A 15,231-nucleotide genomic window follows, 5' to 3' on the forward strand; every position below is an offset into this window, starting at 1 on the left:
TTTTTTTTCTATAAGCAGTGGGGGTATATTTCACCGTATTAATGTTGATAAAATAAGTAAGACAGTACTGTACATCTATACCTTTCACTGTATAACTAATTGTGCGAAAACTTGTTGTTTGTAGTCACCGTCCAGAAATACTGTTGCAGTTTTTGTGTTTATAAAAAGTAATGAAGTCGATGAGTAAACGTACCTACAGTCGTAAAAGGAAGGACACGGCGGAAGCAAAGTTCGATGCTCTGTTTTCAAATAAACCCAAAGATGACGTTGTTACTGTTGAAGTAAAACGCGTTCGCACGGGTCCAAGTACTTTTACTGATTCTCCTTCTGATTCAAAACTCAGCAAGCGAATATGTAAATCTAAAACAAATGGAAGCTCACCAATGAAAACTGAGTTAGCCCCATTTACAAAGACCAACAAAGTAACTTCTGGTAATGTTAAGCAAAGTTTTAGTCCAAACCCCGCACTCATTAAAGTCAATTCTGGTGTAACGAACAGTTCACTTAACAGCACTGTTACTGGTTCTGTTGGGCAACGCCTTTTAAACTCAACTGCACATTCCAAGTATGACATGCTGTTTCAACGAAATGAAAAATCTGCCTCCGACAAGTTTGATGCACTGTTTGGTGATGGTGGCAGCACAAATAAAACAGACCAAAACCCTAAGTACAAAGCCGAACCTACTATAAAAGTTGAATTTGACGATTTATTTGGTTTTGAGACCTCCCCCTCTAAACAGAATAAGCATTCCACAATCCCAAACTCCCAAGAAAAAGCAGTTCAACTCTCGACTCAAAAACTACAACAGAAATCCCCAATAAAAGGGGCAACCATGAAAACAGTGGCAGGTCATGTTGTTTTAAACATACATAGAGGGTCTGGTGCTTCTCCAAAGAAAACGCTGGTTCAAAACATTACACAGAAATCAAAAAACACCTCGCAGGTTTCAAAATCAACCGTTTTAACGACCAATTCGATGAGGTGTAATAAAACTGTCGGTAAAAACAAAGGTATGTGGCTTTTCAGAATTGTTACGTCAATAAAGGTACAGCATGCAGAATGCTATAGGCCCAAGTCATGACAGTGAATATCATGGGTTCCAGGCTCGATGCTGCTATCATTGTGGGTTATCTGTTTCCGTGGCCATCACACTTAACACAAATTGCTTTAAGCCAGTTTTTTACGCAGTATTATTATTATTTATAATATAACTTGATTTTGACAATTTTATTACAATTTTTGGTTTTACTGTTATCGTTTTATGTTGTTTCTTAATTTTAGTTTTTCTTCTTGTTTAAATTTCAAATTTATTTAGATTTGAAGAGAGAAACAATCAGTCCAACTTATGACAAGGTATGAATTAGAAACAAGAGCAACCTTGTATACATTTGCACTGTGGACTTTAATGTTTTACTTTTAAGTATCAGACAAGGTCCAAGGGTCTGCGGCGACCACTATTTGTAACTTGTGTGTTTTTTAATACTGTAAGTTTTGTTTCATTAAAATTTTGTCTTGTTGGTATATTTGTCCACTTATCTGCAAATGAAGCTGTCTTTGATAACATCTTATTGGGCCACCATAAAATTAGAAACAAGAAGTAATGACTAAAAAGTTTAAGCAAAAATCATGTTAAAAAAAATGACGTTTTATTTTTACTTTTAGATAAGTATTACCAAGGCTTCATACAACTCCAGACCATGGATCCCAAGCTCAGAGGAAATATGCTCGGTACGTGCAGCTGTTTACTAGGAAACATCTTAGTTTAAAGAAATAGTTATAATGGCTTAAAATTATTTCGCATGCCAGCTAAGTCACTGCCTGCTATGTTGTATAATTGTATTTAATCCATTTTTTCACACACGTTCATTGTCAATATTTATAAGATAGATTTTGTTATAACTTTTGTACTCAATGTAGTCAAGAGTAGACCAGTGTTTTTTAACTTATCACAATTAAAAACTTGTAAATTGTTTTTTTTATTTGTGTTTTACATCATTGTATATTTTTTAAAGAAAAGTAAAATTAAAACCCTTTGGTCTAGACAATTACTTTTGAATTGAGGAAATTGAATGTTGATTTGTTTTTGTACTACACTTGGGAATTAAAATCTTAATATAAACTTCCCTAAGCACCAAATAATTGATATGTATATTTCTAAGTTAAAAACTCACAACTTAATGAAAAAACAGTTGTTAAAAACTATTACAGCCAATTGTAGCATTATAGTAACATTTTACCACAGATGCTAAACCAGTGTTCTTATTCCTTAACCCTTTGACAGCCATATTTAACAACTAAACCAAATATATTGCAGGAGAAAAGTGAGTCCTTGTCTTCTTCCCAACCCTCTATGCAAAGCGAGAGCGAAGAGTTTGTTCCTCCCAAGCTCTTTAGATCAGAGACACTGCCAGATAAGATAGGAGAGAGCATCGTAACTTCCATCAAATGCAGGAAAGAAGCAAAGGCGGTAAGACATTTTATGGGGTAATGGGCCAATCGTGGCCTAAATCCTTGGGCCCATGGCGTGCTACGCTGTGGGACCTTACCCACATAGAATAGGAGACATTTCATGGTCCTAACTTCTCATGATTTATCTATGTTCTCATATGCAAAATAATGGCCCAGCTAAAGGACCTGATTTTTATGGCACAGTAGGCCTGCCTCTTGTATACTCTTGGTCTCTTGATACATATAATGTTTCCATTTATGGATGGAGCCATACATATAGGCATGCCGGGGGTCAGAGGTGTTTTGAAGTATTTCTGAGTTGTACCATTACCCCACTACCCAGGAATGTAGACAAGATGCCTACAGTTTTTCAAATGCTAAGCGACTGGGTGTGTCACATAATGTCAATAATACATGTGTTTAAAATTTTCATTTACAAAAAAACACAGCTTTTTTATAGTTTCAAGTATATACAGTAGGGTGGGGGAAGATGGGACACCTATTAACTCTATTTTCCTGCCCTATTTAGTAGTAAACAAAGAACATTCAAAGAAATATAAAACTATATGCCCAAGACTCGGATTGGTCGTTGTTAATTGTTTAAAACACGATCAGGATATTCGGACATTATGTGCTAAAGGTGACCCATCTTCCCCCACCCCACTCTCTCTCTCTATATATATATATCCATATAATTTTCCACACAGTACTTCACCGTGGTGAAGCACGTCAAGAATTATCAGAACTGTCTTGAAGAAGGAGAAGCTCAAGAATTTGAGGATGAAGTGAATTACCTTCTTGAAGGTCTCCAATCCTCCCAACCAGTATCTGTACGGTAAGTGTAATGTTAAAATACGGACTGTGTTTAATGTTAAAAACGCGTTAATCAAATGAAGTATGTGTTTAACTTCTACAACCCTTAAAACATATCAAATATTATACATTTGTGCACATTTACTGGCAGTGCTTATGGTTATGTATTGTTTATATTTTTTTGCATACATACAGTTAGGGGCTTAGATGGTCCATGTTTTTATTCTCTTTTATCGTCCTGTTTGGCAGTAAATAAAGAACACAATTAATTAACCTTAACCCGATGATCCTAGAAGAGTGTTGATATTTGTTAAAAAGCGATAAGAAAATATAGGATATTATGTGCCAACAGTATCTATCTTACCCCACAATACAATATCTTCTGATCTAGCTTTATATATCACTGTCCAATTACTTAACTAGTTCTTTCACACAGCTGTCTATCGTTGACAAACCTCGCAGGCAAGTGTCAACAACCATCATTCCGTTTATATCTTCGTGCACATAATGTTCCAAAGAAGATATTTTCTTATCTAACAGACGCAATTCAAAACAAGGTAAAAAATTTACAAGGTTTCCCAAAAACTCATGCAATGTACTTTTACTCTGCTTAGTTGTACAGATACCAAACGATAAGCTAAAATCTGGGGTGACCTTGTTAAAATGCAGTTAAACTTATAGTTGTCAGTCGAACTACATAGGAAACCTCATTGATTAATGTGGACCTATGTGGTAAATGCAATATACTTTGGCTCTGCTTGTTTGTGTTCTCACCTAATAGCTAAATATAAGCTGTTAGGTTTTTTACTGACTGGCAAAAACATAAGATATCACTCCTGTTCCAAAGTTTAACACGGCACTTTAGGCACCTTACAGTTTATAGTTATTGAATGTAAGAAAACCTATAAGACACCTTTTCGCAGTGTCTGAGCCTTGCTTTGCTAGGTTCTATCATTTTTTATTGTTTTTTTTTTATGTAAAAATAAACATAATGAGTCATGGTTCAAAATTTAATGTCACCTTCGGCGCCCTTACCGTTATACTTATGACTATGGTTACCGTTACGGTTAGTGGTGGTGTATACGGTAAAAACATTTATTTAAGACACCTTTGCAATACACAGTGTCTGAGCCTCGCTACTGCTTCCCTTCTCTTCATGTTAAGTCGTGATCGAAGAATGGAAATTGACAAACCCACCCTTCAACTTCTACTCTCTCTACTTGATCCACTGGACAGGGAGTCAAATAATGCTGGTCAAGAAACACCTGGTGAGTAGATATAGTGTGTTTTACTCCCTTTAAATTAGGAACAAACTTGTGTAAGTTGCTTTTTCAACCACTTCAAATTTTAGGTTAACTTGTGTTTACTAGAGTAGATATAAACAGACATGTTTGTTTTTGTCTATCACATGAACTATGGTATATATATGTGATAACACTTACTGTCAACAACTGGTGTGTAATAATGGATAATTGTCACTTGTTTGGCTGCAACTATATTAGAATTTAACGCACTTCTGATCTCTGGTCTTTACAAGATTATACTATTTTATATTGTGAAAAAGTTGTTAAAGTCTGATTTATATGAAGTAGTGATATGCAATGAAATGATTATAAATTGCTTTATTGCCACTGCTATAAATAACAAACGTGCTAATGAGAATTTGGCATTCTTAGTTTGCCAAACTTATAGTGTAGTCATTGTACATAAAAGGTCATACATTCATAGTTGTCATTCTATCAGTTCCTTAATTACAACGCAGTCAATTTACTGTTGCTTGCCCCAGACACTTAATCAGACAGTCTTTACTTCTGCCATGTAAAAATCAATGATTGCGTCATCTTTATTTCAATTGTGATCAATAAACTAAATGGTTTTTGGACAAACCACATTGGTGCTGTCATGCCAATATATAAACATGTGTGTATGTTGCCAAGCAATACTACTAAAGTGTGTAACTCAGTATATTTACAATTTATGCGGCAATATATGGCAAGTTTACGTTCCGTAGATATTTTCCAAGCTCACACTTTGTGTATGTGTTAGAGGTACCTTTGCCAATGAATCTCGTTTTTTGGTCACGTGATACAATCCCTAAACTAAAGTGTAGGCAAATACCCTGATCTATATTCTTATAAGATGTATGTCAAATTGGCATTGATTCCTTACCACTATTTTTTTGTAGCAGTTACATTGCATTTATCAATGTCACTATATACTTCATGACCTATATAGCCCTGGAGACTCGTATAAAAGTACGTCGGCAACCAGTTTTAGCTTTTATCGCCCGTAATTTTTGCAATTTCGCGTCTGCAGTATGAAAATATTTTGTTTAAAAACAATTTTTTTTTGTGTTTTTTTTTCTACATCGTCGGCAATAAACTGCCGACGGTTTGTCCAAATGCGTTGGCAAAACCGTCGGCAATCCGCAATTGAGTCTCTAGGGCTGTATATATATAAATAAAAAAAAGCTATTTTGACCTGAATCTTTTAAAACTATTATCCTTTTTTGCAGCAGAAACAAATAAAGAGAAATCGGCGACCAAGTACAGATTCTTCAAGAGTAAAGATAAATCCTCCCAGTTAGAAGAGGAGGCGAGGAACATGAGGTCCGTGGAACAAAAGATCCTCACCATGGTGAAAGGGTGCAGCGATAATCTTATCAATGAAAATGTTGTTTCTGTAAGTTATGTTTCAGTATTTAGTACTTCTGAGTCACATTTTATTAAATTTTTAACAAAATATAGAGTTACATAGTTGAAATATAGTTACACTTATTATATTTGTCTAAAATAAAGGAACCTCATTGATTAATGTGGTGAATGCAATATAATTTCGCTCTGATTGTTTATATGTACACCTAACAGCAGGGTAAAATCTGGGGTGACATTTTTAAAATACAGTTACACTCATAGTTGTCAAACATAGGAAACCTCATTGAATAATGTGACAAATGCAATCTACTTTGGCTCTGCTTGTTTGTATAGACACCTAACAGCAGGGTTAAAGCTATTTAAGGCTTAAAACAAGGGTACTAAATATACGTTTCAAAAGTTGGATGACCTCCAGTCTCTAGGCACCCATAGCATTAGTTAGGGCATTACCCCCCATCAATTTAATTTAGAAAAATTGTTAGTTGGACTTTAATACTAATAACCAGATCCTTGTTTCAGGTGAAGCGATTAGCAAGTGAAGCACTGATTAGGTTTACTGCAAGACAGACACCTGAGTGGTATCGTGAAGAAGTAAGGCTAAAAGGGGGTTTGGATCATATTATATCATTAGGTACGTATACTGGCGTACTATGTACTTTAACTTATATACCTTACTCAATTTGCTGATTATTGAGTTACCCAAAAATTGCTTACCAATTCCAAATAGGCCGAGATATTGTTGTAAATGGTTAAAATATTGTTTTTTCACATTTGACCAAACGTGTGAACGATGGATAAATATGAAGTAACTGCCCAACTGATAATGAACATGCATTTCAGTGAAACAACATGTTGATCATGTGACTGAATTATCTGGTTCCGCTCCAGTGAGCATAGATGCAAGCTTTCCGCAAGACCGACCACTTTGTATGCTTGAACGATTATTAAAAGTGTTGGAAAACACAGTGATGCATTCGCACAGGAACGCCATGTACCTTGTCACCCATCTACGTGCCTTGTTGCTTAAGAAGATTGCACAGTGAGTATTCTGTTCTGAGTTTTGTAGCGTGGTTGGCCATGGAACCTGGGATTTCAGCCAGAGTTGGCCCAGTACCTGATGCAAAATAAGCTGTTATCTTATTATATTTAAATTATTTAGCTTTTCATTGCCTATTTAACCAACAATCCAAATAATTCTTTTTCTTTACGTATTTTTCAAAATATTTAAGTTTCTTTTTTATGTAGCCTATTTAACCCCCAAAATAAAATTAATTGTTATACTTATTTTACAGGTTACTACAACTAGTGCAAAGGCTGCTTGCAATACACACATTTGATGTTGAAAAGAGCAAAACGTTTAATTCCACTCTATATAACGTTATGCTGCAAGCTATTAAACTAGTCGTCAATATGAGTAATGATAACGGTAGGTGTTTCGCTTTTACAATGTTTTCTATTAGTACTGTGGGGTAAGATGGGACACCTTTAGCACATAACATTTAAATATCCCGATCGTGTTTTAAACATTTAACAACTGGCTATAGATGTTGTAAGGATACGGTTTTATAAATCTTTGAATGTTCTCTGTTTACTATCAAATGGGCCGAAAAAAAGAAGGAAAAGGTATCCCATCTTTCCCCATCATACTAAATAGTAGATTGGGGTAAGATAACCGTTTTTTTGTAAATAGTTCATGTTTGCATTTACTTAACCCCATGTTTCATTCAATATCAGTAGTTGGGGTAAGATGGTCGTTGTTTTGATTCTCCTTTATTGTTCCATTAGTAAACAAGGAATATTTACAGAATTTTATTACTGAATATTGATAAAAACGCAAATATGGGATATTATGTCATGATGGTATTTATTTTACCCCACAGTACTTTAATACACATTCCATTATACAGTTCTTGTAATGTAATAGTAAAGATATTATCCACGTTTAAACGGCTTCGCGTTCGAATTACGAGCGATTATATATTGCGTTTCATTGGTTTAACATGTGTTCTATTCGGTGACAACGTATTCCACAGCATTATTATACCAGTTAAGACTAAACGTCCAAGCACCATACCAATTAACCTGGGTGTTATAACTGTTGGCTTATTAATTTAACACCCCGTTTAAAACCGGCATTATCTTGTTCAAACCAGAATGGGTGAGCACACGAGTGGGCGACCAGGAGGGAATGTTGGAAAGCATCGTATCTGCTGTGTTATCGATGCCTAGGATGGTGAACGAAACTCGTAGATACGAACTTGTTCTTTTGGTAAGAAGTGGTGTATTATATGTTAGTGGTTTAGTGGTTTAGGCACCTCTTCTATATGGGTGAGGTTATACGGCAAAGTACAGCAACTGACCCTAATGCCAGAGCCGGCTCATTGTACCATTATAAGTTGTGTTTTTATATTATATGCAATTGGTTTGCATCCCTCTATTATATATGAGTAAGGTACTATGGTAAAGTACGCCATGGGAACAGGGATTTAGACAAGAGTTGGCCCATTGCCCTCATTAAACTCCATGCAAAAGGGTATAGTTGTAGTTACTTGTTTTAGTCAGACAACAGCGTCTATAAAGTAGTTTTAGTTGAATTAAATTGTCAAGGAGTAATTTAATGCAAATCTTCGAATAAAAAACAACACCTATACACTACACCTTTTCAATTCTACACTGTATATGCCTAATATGTGCATTTGATTCTTGTTTAGTCGTTGAGTTTGCTTGTGAATCTCGTCGAATCAAGCGCAAAGAATCGGCTTAGTTTAATGAAGATGACGATCACAGATAGTGGCGACAACATACAAACTAATTCCAGATCGGTGGTAGAAGCACTTGTGCAGGTATTTAATATGGATGGATGGAACTTGATTATGCAAGTGGGGCGGGGCAGTGTTAGTCGTTGTAACACGGGTGTTCTGATTCATACATCTCGTGCTTCTCAGTTACCATGTAATACCGAAGTCGCAGTAATATAATAAAACGAAAATAATAAAAGTAACAATAAGAAAATGGCATTCGTTATAACACATTAAGGTTAAACAGAAGTATAGAACTTCCTGGTGAAGAGATATGTTTCGGTACCGTAATATATATAGCAGTTACTTTAGAATTCCACCTGTTGAACCAGCTTGCAATTTTATTTTAGTTCGACACGTTAACCATTGTAATCCGTTCTCCACGATTGCTGCTCATACAAACAAGTTTTTAAACAATCGTCGGCGTTCTGGGCGCACAGGATTGTATTTTCATTTCTCGTTATTTTTCAGCTTTTTATTGACCGCGAGGTGGCGGCACGGAGCATAGAAGTCCTCGGGGAGGACGCTGGAAAAAAGAAAGCGATCAAAGATAAAGATGGAGAAGTTACGGACGGTGCTTCGGATACGGATACGATACCGGGGTAGGGAATTGATCAGTAACTTTCAAATAGAGATTTTCTGCTGTGATTTTTGTTTTGATCGTAAGTGGGCATAAAGTTTATGAAATATAAAACCCATGTTGTATATCCGCCCGTCGCCACACGAGGATTGATTAAAATGTATTGCACTAAGTATATAACATACGTGGTAATTCGTATAAGCGTGGATGAGGTGTATTTGGTGCTTTTAGGTCAAGTACGCAGGTATTTAAACATAACAACCATAGATCGCAATCGAGTATTGACCAGCGTACCACCGATGAAGAAGGCGGCCGCTTGGTGGAGACAGAGGACGGCATGGAGTGGATTCCATCGGAAACGACGGATGACGGAAGCTTGTCGCTCTCGCAGCGTTCTGCGTCAAGCGTGAAGCGCAATCCGGAAGCCGCGTTATCCGCAGAGGATAAAACCGTGATCAAAAAAAGTGAGGTTTTCCCGATTTGTTTCGTTCTTGAAATTATTTTTTAATTTATTTTTTTCACTCGTTTATTTTTCCATTTTGTTTTTTTTTATCTTTTTACTTAAGTATTCTATTGCTTAGAGTAATGAGCAAACGCTGACCTAAATCCCGCCCGATAATCGACCAACTCTTGCCTAAATCCTAGAACCTCGCCCATAGAATAAAATCTCATTTCTTGCCTTGTATATTTGCGCAACTAACGTGATAAACTTACACAGTGGTGGACAAGGCAAGCGTCCACATGGAACATTCAATAGTTGCCGCATACGCAGCTCTTGTACTAGGATGTTTGATTCGTGGAAATAGAGCCAATTCATCCGTGATCCGATCCCATCTCGGGGAAGATGGAAGTTTTAATCCTATGATCCGCATCCTCAAGAAGTTCCTCTCTTTTATGACGCTGACGGTTAGTGAGTTTGTTAAATCCTTGTTAATTTTCTTTATATGTTTTTCCGCAAAAATAATAGATAAAGTAGCGTGGGGTAACATAGGATATTTTCTTGTTCCATTTGGTAAAAAAATATATTTACAAAATTAAATAACTGTAGCCCCGCGACTTTAAAATGGCTTTGTTAATTGTTTAAAACACGATCAGGGAATATGATATTTATGTGCTAACGATACCCCGTCTTACCATACAGTAGTATACTGGTATTTTTTGATACCGAGATTGCACCAGCATGCTAAAAATAAGCAACACACTTCTAACTTTAGAACAGCGGTACCTAGTTTTAAGTTCCCTAAATTTTTCCGTTCCACGATTTCAATACAACGTTTGGACCAATACGTAATACACCATATATAATTTTCCTACAACCAAAGTGTGTAGTAAACATTACAACGTCTCTATAGTAATGTATTGTAAAGACTAGTATGTCGCTATAAAGGTTACGGCTCCAAGTCTCGTGGAATGTTTTCTACACACCTTTGTTTTTGTTACAGAGATATAAACATGTATATGTCGCATTGATTATATAATATGTGTAGGTTACCATAGCTTTAAGCGTCACTCAATGTCTATATATGCGTCTATATTCTACCTGCCCTACCATGCTTGCTTTATCTGTCTCTGTATTAAACACTGGATGGGCGTATCCACAATACGGTGTAATTGATACCCTTCACTACACGGCATGCCCGCTATCTCGGAAGTTTCGAAACATTACGATATTTTGTTGTTTAGTTGTTCAACAATTTCAACTTCCCACAAGGTCGAAGGGCAAATTGTTAGAATTTTTTTAGTAATTTGAGTAATGAATGGAATTATTGCCTGGGGACGATAAAACAAAAACAAACTTCTATATTGTATGGTATTCCCTAACATCCGGGTTACATCTTCGGAAATTTAGTTTCTTAAATTTCATTTAAAACTCCTGTGGTTGCTTAAAGCCTTAAAATTTTTGACATTTGAAAATCTTGCCAATTTTTACAAAATTTCCACCCATATCTATCGCGTGGAAAATTTTTACCAGAAGAAAAACACCGCAAATTGTTGATTATTACGTAAGAAGGTTACAGTTTGTTGGGCAATCGCTTTGAAAAACGAGATTACCTAAGGTGGAAATATGCGGGCTGCTGACAGCCTGGGTATTTTCCATATCGAAACTCAAAAATCACAGAAAAATCGTCCAAAAATGTATTGACCGATTGTTCGTATTCGGTTTCATTCCATTCCGAACACATGCTTCGAAACCTAAACCCATTGTTGTTACTGCAACAGGGTAATTGTAATACGTGAATAACACTGACCGAATTTCGAATCAGTTAGTTTTAAAAAAGTTAAAAATAAACCGAGGCGACCATTACTGTTTGCACTGACCGCCAGTCAATGGGACCAGCAGACAAAGACACTAAATTATAACACGCGCTGTATCGGGTGACACCTAAATTCGGACTTTCCAGGGCAACTAGACGAGGTAACTTCATTGTCTCGTCACGGTCCACTGATTACTCATCATGGCGTAATTTCTCATCTCCCTGTTGTGCGATTCTCCATTCATGCATCTCGGGGTCCACATAGCATCGAAGCAATGGGTTACATATACTTTCATGGGTTCGAGGCTCGACGATGCCACCATTGTGGGCATACGTTTCAAGAGCAGATCACAGCCATTCAAGGCTGTCCAAATTGTCAGTCATTCAGAAAAAAATAGTAATCACCCACAAAGTCACATATGTGGTAACTCATAAACGCGCACGAGGGGTTTATGGTTGCCCCGCAATGCGAGGATAAATAATTTACATTCAACATTTGCATTGATTTATCACAGGGCGGTATGTCGGGCAAGGAGGAACGAACACTCAACCAAATAATTGAAGATTTGGATGATGAAGAAAACAGAAAAGCTACAGTTTCGTGATTAGATGACCAACCCTAAAATACGTTGTAGGAGACCGTTACCTCATCCCAGCGACTTCGGAAGGGCTGCTGTTGTGTTTTGTTTCGTCTGCTCTCAGTCTTTTGAACATTGAGACAAATTCTACGTTTTTTTGTTCATATTTACCCGTGTCGCACATTTGTCGATCATGCCACGCTTATTTAGATGCCTTTATAATCGTCTGTTTAACTCTGTTTTGTAAATTATGATAATATTTCATGTGTTTCTGGCGTTGGTATACGGACGAGAGCGTTTTTCCTGCATTTGTTGAGTTGTTTTTGTTATAACGGTTCTGCTAAGTTAAAAGGAGATCGCAACGATTGCTATCGAGCAATAAAAATAAAATTCTCAAGTTGATTTGACGATTCTGCAGACAAAATCAGCCTAGATTGTGGTAAGAGTTCCCCAAAAGCAAACTCTTAGGTAAAGTAAAAGGTGTAGTACCTTCTGAAATTATATGACCGGAAATTCCCCAAGATTCCTACATACGCGGCATTTCAACTGGTACACGTGTTTGGGAAAGAATTTTTGACAGATGGTGAAACTTTTCTTGGTATTTGCTCGTTTATAAATGCGAAAGCAGTATTTATTTGGATTGTTTAAACAGCACTTGTAAATTTGTAGCCTTATTCTCGCAAACAAAACTAGCGATGCTTTTAGTATTTCTATTACGCTTTAAACGGGGTAACTCTTAGAACTTGAAACGTCAGTTTTTGAAATGTATAGTAGGGTGGGGGGATGAGACGCACATAACATTTAAATATCCTGATCGTGTTTTAAACAATTAAGAACGGTCTATGTAAGTCGAAAAGATAAAGTTTTATAATTCTTTGAATGTTCTTTGTTTACTACCCAATGAGGCGAGAAAATAGATTGAAAAGGTGTCCCATCTTCCCCAACCCCACTATACATATGTTTCGTCTATATAATCAAACCAATATATTGTGTTTTTTAGGTGTTTATTAAAACAAATACAAATAGTTGGCAAGAAGGCGACGAGCAATAATAGATCAGGAAAATTTACAAATAAATAACAAGTCAGAGATTACATAGTTTTGAAGAGTTTGCATCCGTTCTCAATTATTTCGCCTCTGTAATGTTTGGCGTATACCGTCTTGCATGCGAACCTGGGGGTTAAAAGTTAGTTTTAGGTAACATAACGGGATTTACGTAAATATAGTAGGGTGGGGGGAGATGGGACACCTTTAACACACAATATCTAAATATCCTGATTGCGTTTTAGACAATTAACAACGGTCTATGGAAGTCGTGAGGCTACGGTTTTATATTTCGTTCATTTTTTTGTTTACTATCACGTTGTTAATAGGAAATCACGTGTTAACAGCACCCGCGTATATGATGCATATTAGGTCAACATCGCTCTGATTGTAAAGGACCTATCCTATATATATGGACAACCCTTCTATTTGCATTTCAACTGCTCAAAAGTTAGCCTATACATGTAACACATAGTTTTAGTAGTTTTAGTTGTGCATTTGCGTAACCCGTGCTGATTTTGAACCAATATACTAGATATACAGTCCCTTGATTACCTGTCAGAGTTTTGTAAGTCTTGGAAATTAAGAGCGGAAGGGAATGAACCGTCGTATCGACACATTGGACGTAACAAATATCTTGATCCTGGTAACTGACTGCGTGCCCATATTACCGGACATACCTGTAACAACACTGCGTTAAAAACTTTACAAAATGGCGGCTGCAAAATAAAGACAAACTCCTGCTCAAGGTAAAAAAGCGCTATTATTTAAATAGAAAAGTTTAAAAATGTAGGCTATTCAAATATCGGTAAAAGTTCAATTATATAATTAGAAACAAAGTATATACTAACCTCCACCCCGTTATTCTTTTCCAAATTGATTCTTGAAACAGGAACTGTAAAATAGAACAGCAAGTTATTAAAACTTGTTTTATACAAAAACTTAAACTTTAAATGCATAATAAAGTCAAATCCCTAAAAAACTACCTGCAGTAGACTCTCGTTGTATCACTTAATACCGCATAATACATGTGAGATTAAAATGTTTATAACGTTTACCCGCACTACCGACAAAGTATGTAACATACTTGGTAACTCGTAAGCTGGCACGAGGTATATGAAACAGATTGTTATAACGACTGTCGTTTTCCGGCAACGCGGGGATAAGGCAAGTTACATTTATTCATTCATTTAACGTACCTGCTGAAGCTATTACCATTATGCAGAATATACATGCTACGACTTGGGTTTTTACTGCTCCTTGGCTCGACATATTGCTGGTTGCTGCTTGCTGGCTGCGCTAATACGATAAAGTTGGATGGTATAGGCCTACTGATACAAATGCCCTGGTTATATACAGCTCAACTAACAACACATTGAAATCCAATCTTCTACAGCCTGGTCTACTACTTCTGATACTAATTGAAAAAAATGCAGGTGGAAACCCCATCTTTTTAGGGCCATAAACAAAACATTCTAAAGAGGAAAATTCAAGTATTTGCTTTGAAAGAACTTGGAATTTACAGAATACTATAAGCATATATAACCCTTTCAATCATAAGTGTTTCACATTTCCAAAGAAAGGATGCGCCTATAGTTCCTTGGCACGTTTAAACTTTCTCGTTTCTTTTTATTGGAATTTCACGTTCCATGACGAAGCCATATAGGACAATGCCGTTGAATAAAAATGTACTTTATGCTGTAAAAACCCCTACAGCAATATTTGCAAAGGTTAGATGGGTGTATTTAAACCATAGGAAAAATAAAGCCGGGGTTTTCCAAGACTTGTAGCCTATACAGCTCTTCTCACTTGAGCAAGTGCCTGCATGGCTGGGTGTTGCAGTTCGAGCCTGGAATCTTAATTGTTCAGCAAAAGACTAATTTAGTAGAGTGGGGGAAGACGTGACAACTTTAGCACATAATATCCAAATATCCCGATCGTGTTTTAAGCAATTAACAACGGTCCACGGGAGTCGTGAGAATACGGTTTTTTAAATTCTTCGAGTGTTCTTTTTTTACTACCGAATAGGACGAGAAAATAGAATGAAAAGGTGTCCCATCT

At 36.4% G+C, this 15,231-nt stretch overlaps 2 protein-coding genes across 5 annotated transcripts; one reads left to right on the forward strand and one right to left on the reverse strand.

Annotated features, from left to right (window-relative positions):
- The first annotated feature begins 17 nt into the window (after nt 1-17).
- Nucleotides 18-12,529, forward strand: LOC149727249 (wings apart-like protein homolog). 4 transcript variants are annotated; one of them, XM_089890648.1, is made up of 17 exons: nt 18-1,011; nt 1,317-1,354; nt 1,664-1,729; nt 2,316-2,468; nt 3,157-3,284; nt 3,699-3,819; nt 4,386-4,530; nt 5,778-5,944; nt 6,436-6,547; nt 6,757-6,955; nt 7,209-7,342; nt 8,070-8,185; nt 8,628-8,759; nt 9,186-9,316; nt 9,526-9,758; nt 10,013-10,200; nt 12,065-12,529. In XM_089890648.1, exons 1-17 carry the CDS (start codon nt 171-173, stop codon nt 12,152-12,154), a joined length of 2,994 nt encoding a protein of 997 aa, XP_089746774.1. In that variant the 5' UTR covers nt 18-170; the 3' UTR covers nt 12,155-12,529. The 4 variants fall into 4 exon arrangements, with proteins under 4 accessions (XP_089746774.1, XP_089746776.1, XP_089746775.1 ...); XM_089890650.1 differs by having other exon boundaries at nt 9,562-9,758; XM_089890649.1 differs by having other exon boundaries at nt 5,781-5,944.
- Nucleotides 12,530-13,114: 585 nt separating this feature from the next.
- On the reverse strand, nt 13,115-14,530 carry LOC149727250 (uncharacterized). The gene is made up of 4 exons (XM_089890661.1): nt 14,370-14,530; nt 14,022-14,065; nt 13,726-13,850; nt 13,115-13,299 (listed from the first exon to the last, which is right to left on the reverse strand). The coding sequence occupies exons 1-4, from the start codon at nt 14,440-14,442 to the stop codon at nt 13,218-13,220; spliced, it is 324 nt and encodes a 107-aa protein (XP_089746787.1). The 5' UTR covers nt 14,443-14,530; the 3' UTR covers nt 13,115-13,217.
- Nucleotides 14,531-15,231: the final 701 nt, after the last annotated feature.

The sequence above is a fragment of the Ciona robusta genome, chromosome 12 (genome assembly GCF_009617815.1).
Source record: "Ciona robusta chromosome 12, ASM961781v2".
In the NCBI taxonomy this organism is placed as follows: Eukaryota; Metazoa; Chordata; class Ascidiacea; order Phlebobranchia; family Cionidae; genus Ciona; species Ciona robusta.

Coding starts and splice junctions, on each gene's coding strand:
- LOC149727249 (XM_089890648.1), top strand. CDS start 171: ATGAAGTCGATGAGTAAACGTACCTACAGTCGTAAAAGGAAGGACACG. Junction 1,012..1,316: donor AACTGTCGGTAAAAACAAAG/GTATGTGGCTTT, acceptor AAATTTATTTAG/ATTTGAAGAGAGAAACAATC. Junction 1,730..2,315: donor GCTCAGAGGAAATATGCTCG/GTACGTGCAGCT, acceptor AATATATTGCAG/GAGAAAAGTGAGTCCTTGTC.
- LOC149727250 (XM_089890661.1), bottom strand. CDS start 14,442: ATGTCGAGCCAAGGAGCAGTAAAAACCCAAGTCGTAGCATGTATATTC. Junction 13,851..14,021: donor AAAAGAATAACGGGGTGGAG/GTTAGTATATAC, acceptor GTGTTGTTACAG/GTATGTCCGGTAATATGGGC. Junction 13,300..13,725: donor GACTTACAAAACTCTGACAG/GTAATCAAGGGA, acceptor TTTAACCCCCAG/GTTCGCATGCAAGACGGTAT.